The sequence below is a fragment of the Chlorocebus sabaeus genome, chromosome 26, assembly GCF_047675955.1.
Source record: "Chlorocebus sabaeus isolate Y175 chromosome 26, mChlSab1.0.hap1, whole genome shotgun sequence".
Lineage (NCBI taxonomy): Eukaryota > Metazoa > Chordata > Mammalia > Primates > Cercopithecidae > Chlorocebus > Chlorocebus sabaeus.
The window spans coordinates 37,733,776-37,742,058 of record NC_132929.1 but is presented as its reverse complement, the minus strand read 5'-3'; the positions used below and the strand labels follow the sequence as shown (position 1 = coordinate 37,742,058).

General features: G+C 45.3%; 1 protein-coding gene across 1 annotated transcript; it reads left to right on the top strand.

Moving 5' to 3' along the window:
• The first annotated feature begins 3,421 nt into the window (after nt 1-3,421).
• C2CD4B (C2 calcium dependent domain containing 4B) lies at nt 3,422-6,554 on the top strand. The gene is made up of 2 exons (XM_008016375.3): nt 3,422-3,543; nt 3,745-6,554. The coding sequence occupies exon 2, from the start codon at nt 3,785-3,787 to the stop codon at nt 4,877-4,879; it is 1,095 nt and encodes a 364-aa protein (XP_008014566.2). The 5' UTR covers nt 3,422-3,543; nt 3,745-3,784; the 3' UTR covers nt 4,880-6,554.
• The last annotated feature ends 1,729 nt before the right edge of the window (nt 6,555-8,283 follow it).

Here is an 8,283-nt window from a genome sequence, read left to right as displayed (position 1 = left end):
ATTCCCTGGGTCCTTGTTATGTAAACAACCCCAATCCGTTTTTTGGAAGCATGTATAACATGAATAAAGAGAATGACTATACTTCCTGGGGGGACAAGGATTCTGTCTACAAATGGCACAGCACTACTGTGCATAATGTGTGCTTTCCTGCTTATGACAATGTCATGCTTTAATATATTAGGTACTGGTATAATCAATATGGTGTGTAAGTTTCAACTCAAGTTGGCCTTGGAAAAATGTTCTCTTTCTCTGTTATCTAGCTACCTAGAGAGGAGCTGGGTTCAGGAGAAATGGCTTTGAGAGAGGCACTGTGTAGGGAAGGGGTTATAAGCACACCAGACCATGAGCCAGATGGGCCTGGATTTGAGTTCCAGCCCTGCTTTTACTATATGTGAGACTTACGACAAGTTTTGTTATTGTTCTTTTCCCTTTGTGGGCCTGTTTCTGCAGCTCTATCTTCTTTATAGGGTTGATTAGATAAGATAAAGTATATGAAGCAATTAACATGACTTCCGCCTACTACATAGTCGGTAAACATTAATGTTATTAAAGAGATCATTTCTTTAAGATAACAATTTCAAGGTTTGAATACAAGATGATAGTGGCCTTTATGTGGTAATGAGGTACAAAACAATGAAACAACTGGAGTGATAGAAGTTTCCACTGAGGAGCTGTTTTCTTATTTTCTCCCAATGTGATTTAAGAAGATTTAAGACTATGGAAGGAAGCCAGGCCTCCAACTGTGATTCCAGCCTGTAGCTGTGGTTGAATAAGTGACCATCTGAAGAGTATCCCTGGTAAGTAATTTAATTTCCCTGTATCTTACTTTCTCTTCTATAGAATATTGATTCATGGGAAGATAACAGTTTTGGAAAACCCTCTAGATAGGGACTGTGTTAATAGCCATGCTTGCGTTGCTCTGTAAACAGCGCAAGTGCTGGGAATGCAACCACTCAAATCCCATGTCCTGCTTTCAGCGGCTTTCACCCACTGACATGATGTCTGAGTGTTCATTGTCACCAAGGCCATTTTCACTGAGGTTTAATTTGAAACGAGCTGCATCTACTGCAGGACGGACATAATGCAGGTGTGCTCCGCTTTAGAGAAGACCCTTTGCCCAGGAATCTGCACATCGGCCTGATGAATCACAGGGAAATGATCCTGTCAGAGACCACTCGGGATGTTTCTGCCTGAAAATTTGGCTTCAGCAGGAATGGCTGCTGCTCCCTGGCTCCAGTGGCTGCATATTGATGGATACTTGCCCCATCAAAAAAGCATACAGATGTCCCTCGGTGTGTGAGGGGGATTGGTTCCAAGGACCCTCAAGATACCAAAATCCTTGGATGTTCAAGTTCCTTATATAAAATGGCATAGTATTTGCATATAACCTATGAATATCCTCTCATATACTTTAAGTTATCGCTAGATTACTTATAACACCTACTACAATGTAAATGCTACGTGAATAGTTATTTTATTGCTTCATTTCTTTTGTATTATTATTTTTTCCCAATATTTCCCATCCGTGGTTGGCTGAATTGGGGGATGCAGAACCTGTGGGTCAATTAAGAAGTAAAGTATTATTAGCCCAGAGAAACACTCTTCTTACCTTTAAGGATTTAAAAATAATGGGGCTTATTCCAAAGCAAGTATAGTGGAAAATACTACTTAACAGTAGATTGAGATGCTATAAGAATTAACATTCTGGGTGTAAAGGGCAATACAAATCACACAGTGTCTGACACACAGTAGACTCAGTGAATTATATTGAATTGAGTGAATAGATGGAGTAAGGGTGTAAGAAAAGAAGAAAGGAAGAAAGGAAAGAAGGAATGAATTAGAAGAAATTAGCCAAAAAGCTAGGACTTAGGCTATGTAGGCTATGATCATAGCTTGAATGACCCTAGGCAAGTCCCTCAGTTTCTCCTCTGGGCAACAGAAACAACAATTCTTCCTTATTGGTTTTCTGTGAGAAATAAATCAAATTACGTAGAGAGATATGTGGTTGAAAGCACCTGACAGTCATAAGACCTGCAGATCAGTATCAATTCAATACAATTCATCAAATATTTGCTAAGCCCTTAGTATTTGCCTGGCATTGTATCCTGGGTGCTAGAATTATGTAGAGATGAATAAGACAGCCAGGCTTGTACCCTGGATAAGGCAACTGGGATGGAGGCAGTCCCAGCTCTTGATCTTAGGACTTTTATTTTATTTTTCATATATTCCTAATAGACTCTTGAAATCCCCCTCTGGTCGAGTTGCCCCAGTCCTTACCCACTGAAAACCCACAAGTCTATTAGGGGAGACAAAACTGTAAATCGAAAATTCCAAAGTTGCGAACTGCAACAATGGTGGCCCCTAGATGTAGGAAGGAAATGACGAGGGGCTGAGGAGCTGGAGCAGGGGAGTTGGGTGAAAGCACCTGAAAGGGAAGATGCATGGGCTGAATTACAGAAAATAAACAGGAGTTCCTATATAAAGAAAAAGCAGAGAAAGGGCATTTCAGATCACAGGAAGCATCACATGCAAAGCCAAAGAAACAGGAAATTGCTAATTCCAGCTTCTGCCATTAACTGGCTCTTTTTAACCTTTCTGGAATTTCCTCAGGTTCCTCTGGGATTTCAGTCTTCTCATCTCAGAAAATGAAGGTCGGGGGTGGAAAGAAAGAATCTAGAGTTCGGGAAGATGTTTTCTAACTGGATACCTCCATGCTAGAGCATAAAGAAAAGGGGTAGCTTTAAAAACGGCACGAGCCAGAAGCCCCATGTTTTGTGACTATCAAGATGACAGGCAGAGCCTGCAGCCATTCAGAAGCTTTCTCCACTTGATCTTAGCCAAAAGGCCAAGAAGCCATCAGAAATTTTCTCAACGATTAATTTACCCACTTCACCAGTACTTAGGGCATGGACTGAGCCAGGGCCAATGCTATCAAAAAGACCACAGTCTAGCAGAGGGAGGCAGGCAGTAAATAGGTATATGAATACTTGGAAACCACATTGGTCTGTACACCTGAGTGCATAGGGACCGGATAACAGAAGCTCCCAGGACGTGCAGGTCACGTCCAGGTGACATGCAGGGTGAGTGACGGTTTATCTCCTAGCCAAATTAACTTCCTGTTTCCTCATCCAGCCTCACCTTCTCCCAGAAGCCGAAAACATTTTCAGCCGCCAATTTTTCCTTGGCAGGACGACAGGGTGCCCTCTCTTCACCTGCAACCTTTCCCAGGCCTTGCCTGGGGCTCCACGCACTCACTGCAAATGCGGGTCCCAGAGCTGACCACAAAGTGCCTGCTCCGGCGACAGCTTCGCGCAGACCTGAGCGCCCAGTGCAGAGCCCCCGGCGTCGTGGGAGAGGGTGGCGGGAAGGCGGGATGTGCAGCGCCTCTGGGTTGGGCCGCGGCAGCTGGGCGGGACTCAGCCTACGGTATAAAAGGGGAGCGCCACTCTCCCGGCCGCAGTACTGAAAGTGGCGCCCCAGCACCGGGCTAGTGACCACTGGCACTGAGCTTGCAACCAGACCCAGAGACACTGAAGAAGAAAGGTCTGATTTCTATTTATTCGTTTATTTAGTACAAAAGAACGGAAGCAGGGCTGATTTGTGGGTGCAGAAAGCAAGGCTGGAACTGGTCCAGGGTCTTAAACACGTCGGGACGTTTACAGGGTCCGGGGGAGGGAATCCAGCCGCGTCAAGGGGCTCCAGCAGCCCCAGGCGCCCAAACTCAGCAGCTTCTCTCTCCCGCAGGCGCATCTCTTCCCGCCACTCCTAGCCTCAGCCTCCAAGGATGCGGCTCCTCGAGAAACTCTGCTCCTCCAACTCAGGCAGCTCCGCGCCGAAGCCCGCCTTCGCTAAAGTGCTCACGCCGAATCGCATCCCCGAATTCTGCATCCCGCCGCGGCTGCCGGCGCCCTGCGCGCTCGAGTCTCCAAGCCGGGCCGCCGCCCTGCCCCGGCGCTGCGCCGCTGAACGCGACCTGTGGCCCCGCGCGGCAGACGAAGACGCCGGCCGCACGGACTGGGACCCGCGCTCGCAGGCCGCATTGTCGCTGCCGCACCTGCCCCGTGTGCTCACAGCCTACGGCTTCTGCGTGCTGCTAGAGAGCCCGCACACGCGTCGCAAGGAGTCGCTCCTGCTCGGTGACCCGTCCGCGCCCCGGCCTGGGACCCGCGCCTATGGCGGCGGCTGCGGCCCAGACGCCCCCCTGGGGACCCTGTGCGGCCCGCGAGCTCCGGGCCCGGCCACCCCCGCGGTCCCCGGCCGTCCCCGCCCGCCCCAGGACGCGCTCGTCCGGCGGCCCCGCGGCTGCCATCTTCTGCGCGCCCCCGACGGGCTGCTGAGCCGCGCGCTGCGGGCCAGGAGTCGCCGCCGCCTGGCCCGCGCCCGCTCCGTCTCCAGCGGGAACGAGGACGAGGAGCGCCGCGCGGGCTCCCAGTCCCCGGCCCGGGCCCCCTCCGCCAGCCCGTTTTCGTCCCGGAACCCGCTTCCTGAGCGCCTGGAGGCCGAGGGCACCCTGGCTCTGGGCCGCGCCGGCGACGCCCTGCGCCTGGCCGCCGAGTACTGTCCGGAAACCGGGCGCCTCCGTCTCCGGCTGCTCCGCGCTGAGGGCCTCGCAGGAGGCGCCCCGGAGCCTAGTGCCGTCCGCTGCCGCCTCAGCCTCGTCCTGCGGCCGCCGGACACCGCGCGTCGGCAATGCAGCATTGTGGTGGGGCGCAGCCGCAAGGCCGCCTTTGACCAGGACTTCTGCTTCGACGGCCTCTCGGAGGACGAGGTGCGCCGCCTGGCTGTTCGCGTCAAGGCCTGGGACGAGGGCCGCGGCCGGGAGCGGGGCCGCCTGCTGGGCCAGGGTGAGCTGTCCCTGGGCGCCCTCCTGCTGCTCTGAGGGCCCAGCCCTCCCCAAGGCGCTCTGCCCCGGGGACTCAGGACACTGACAGCCGCGTGGTACAAAATAAATGTTATTTATTTTTCTATTTATGATACTGCTTTATTGACGTTTTAGTTCCTCACCGTCCACATTTGTCATCGTTTATTGGTAGAGAAGAAAAAGATGATGACTCCCCGTTCTGTTCACAGGACCCCCATTCTTCTTTCCAGACCATTTTTTACATTCCAAGGAAAAATGGGTTGGCTTGGGACTGGGAGAGAAAGGAGGTACACCCATCTGCATTGTTTTTCATTCCTTCCGGTTTTCTATCATTGTTTAACAGTTTTTTTTTTTTTTTTTAAATAAAGCAAGTTATTCATTCAGAGTCATGCCCAGTGTTGCGATTCATATACACAGCTTTACGTATTGATGCCGCATAGGTAATAGCCTAACTTGTGTGCGCGCACGTGCACACATCAGAGTGAGACATAAGGATGGACACCTTGGTGGGGAGAACAGGTTTCTTTTGGAAGTTAATTTTTCAAAAATTGCTGAGGAAAAGAAATGGGAAGTGGAGGACCTTCCAATAGATGGTTATGTAGGGAATAGCTATTCCTGGGGTCTTTCTCTTACCTAGGAAATCTTAGAAAATAAATCTTTCCTCCCTCTGTAAACAAGGTGATATTTTTTGTGGCATTTTCTCACTTAGCTGTGTGTCTAATTACACAGTAATTAGCTTGCCATGGGATTTCCTAGATGAGTTAAGAAGTAAATTGTCAGTTTCTTGAACACTGGGTTCTACAGAGTTTTTAAAATCCAACTGATTTTCATTTGTTAATTCAACAAATAAACCTCAGTCCACTGGAAACTGATTACACCCAAGAGAATTTGCCCTGGGCTACAGGAATCCACCATGTAGTGGAAAGCACAATGGAGTGGGAGACAGATACAGAGTTCAATTTTTTTCTGCCACTTGTCTGGACTAGGGCAAATCAGTTAATCTCCCTGAGCCTCATTTTCTCCCATCAGTGAAAAGGGAGTAATAGCTACCTCACATGGTTTTGTGAAGATATGCCTTAATATCCAAATAATCCTTGAATACATGTGAAATATGATAGCAAACCTGAAAAGACTTGCACTGTACTGTTGAACAGTGCTCAATAATGTTCCAGAGAATGAACTCCTTCAGGTCTCCTTTCTTTCCAGTTGTTTCTCCCTGCTCCTGAAGTGGAGCCTGGCAAACGTATGGCTACCTGAGACTGAAGACTTAGAAGAGCCAGGAGAGGGAAAGTAGAACCCTTCAGTATCCCCATGGTAAATTTCCCCGTAAGCAACAGTTTGCACTCATTCTCCATCAGAAATTTCTTCTGCATTGTTGTTACAATAATGAGATCTCGGTACAAATTTGGTCAGACTAAATAAAAATCCTGGATTTTAAATATTATTTCAAAGTGAACAAATTAGCCTTTAAAAATAATCTCATCAAACTACTTTTGAAATTGAGAAAACACCACAGAGATGACATGCCCAAAGCTATACAGCTCATGTGCATAGCTGGATTCAAACAAGAACCAAGTGTTCTGACTTCTCTGGAAGACTGACCCACCCTTGTGGGTCAGAGGAAGTGAGGCCAGTGTGTTGGAGGAAAGTATTCCAAGAAGAGACTGTTCAACCTGTGTATTCATATATAAATACATATGTATTCATATATAAATACATATGTATTCATAAATAACCTATGTATTCATAAATATATTCATAAATAAATACATGTTTTTATTTAGTAAAAATGGAATTAGTTTCATTCTGTAGACTTCAGAGAACATAATGAAGATGACATACATAAAGACGTCATTCCTTTTCAGAGGGCTCAATGTAACAAAAATGAAACTTCATGTAAAATATTGACTTCTTAATAGGTAAAGAATCTGGAATGAGCACTTGATGAACTACAACATTTGTGACTGATTATATAAATTTATATATTTTATATATTTACATAAATATGTAAATTTATATAAATATATATAATGTCAAGATCACTGAAATCTGAGAGTGACATCAGCAAGATGGCTGACTAGAAGCGGCATACAGTATTTCTCCTGTGCTGAGCTTATTTCACTTAACATCATTTTCACTAGGTTCATCCACATAGTTGCAAATGATACGATTTCATTTTTTAATGGCTGAATAGCAATCCATTGTGTATAGATACTAAATTATTTTATCCATTCATTCCTTGATGGACACTTAATTTGATTCCATACCTTAGTTAGTGTGAATAGTGCACCAATTAAGATGGGAGTAAAGATATCTTTTCAATATACTGATTTCCTTTCCTTTGAATATATACCCACTAGTGAAATTGCTGGAGCCTATGGTAGTTCTATTTTCAAATTTTTGAAGAATGTTTGTCATCTTCATAATGGGTGTATTAATTTACATTCCCACCAACAGTGTATAAGAGTTCTGCCTTCTCTACGTTGTTGCTAGCATTTGTTTTTTGTTTTTGTCTTTTTGATAATAGCCACATTAGCTGAGGTGAGGTGGTACTTTATTGTGATTTCGATTTTCACTTTCCTGATGATTAGTGATGCTGAGCACTTTTTCATCTACCTGTTGGCTATTTGTACGTCTTCTTTTGCCCATTTTAAAATCAGGTTATTTGGATTTTTAAATTTGTTTGTTTGCTGTTGAGTTGTCTGAATTTATCATATATTCTGGATATTAACCCCTTGCCTGATGCATAGCTTTCAAAATTTTCTCCCGTACTTTAGGTTGTCTCTTCATTCTGTTGATTGTTTCCTTTGCTGTGCAGAAGCTTTTTAGTGTCATGTAATTTCATTTGTCTATTTTTTCTTTTGTTGCCTATGCTTTTGAGGTCCTATATAAATAATTCTTGCCCAGACCAATGTCATGAAGTTTTTCCCTTATGTTTTCTTGTAGCAGTTTCACAGTTTGGGATCTTACATTTAAGTTTGTAATCCATTTTGAGTTTAATTTTTTTATGTGGTGAAAGATAGGGGTCTAGTTTCATTCTTCTACATGTTCATATCCAGTTTTCCTAGCACCATTTATTAAAGGGACTGTCCTTTCCCAATGTGTCCTCATGGCACCTTCATTGAAAATCAGTCGTAAATATTTAGATCTATTTCTCGATTGTCTATTCTGCTCCACTGGTCTATGTGTCAGTTTTTATGCCAATACCATGCTGTTTTGGTGATTACAACTTTGTAATATATTTTGAAGTGATGTAGGGTGATGCCTTCAGCTTTATCCTTTTGCCTCAAAATTGCTCTGGCTATTCAGGGTCTTCTGTGATTCTACACAAATATAAGGATTTTTTTTTTTCTATTTCTGTGGGGAATGTCATTGGTATCTTGATAGGTATTGCATTCAATCTGTAGATTGCTTTGGACAGT

What these genes read in the sequence shown, in the direction of transcription:
- C2CD4B (XM_008016375.3), top strand. Translation starts at nt 3,785, where the DNA reads ATGCGGCTCCTCGAGAAACTCTGCTCCTCCAACTCAGGCAGCTCCGCG.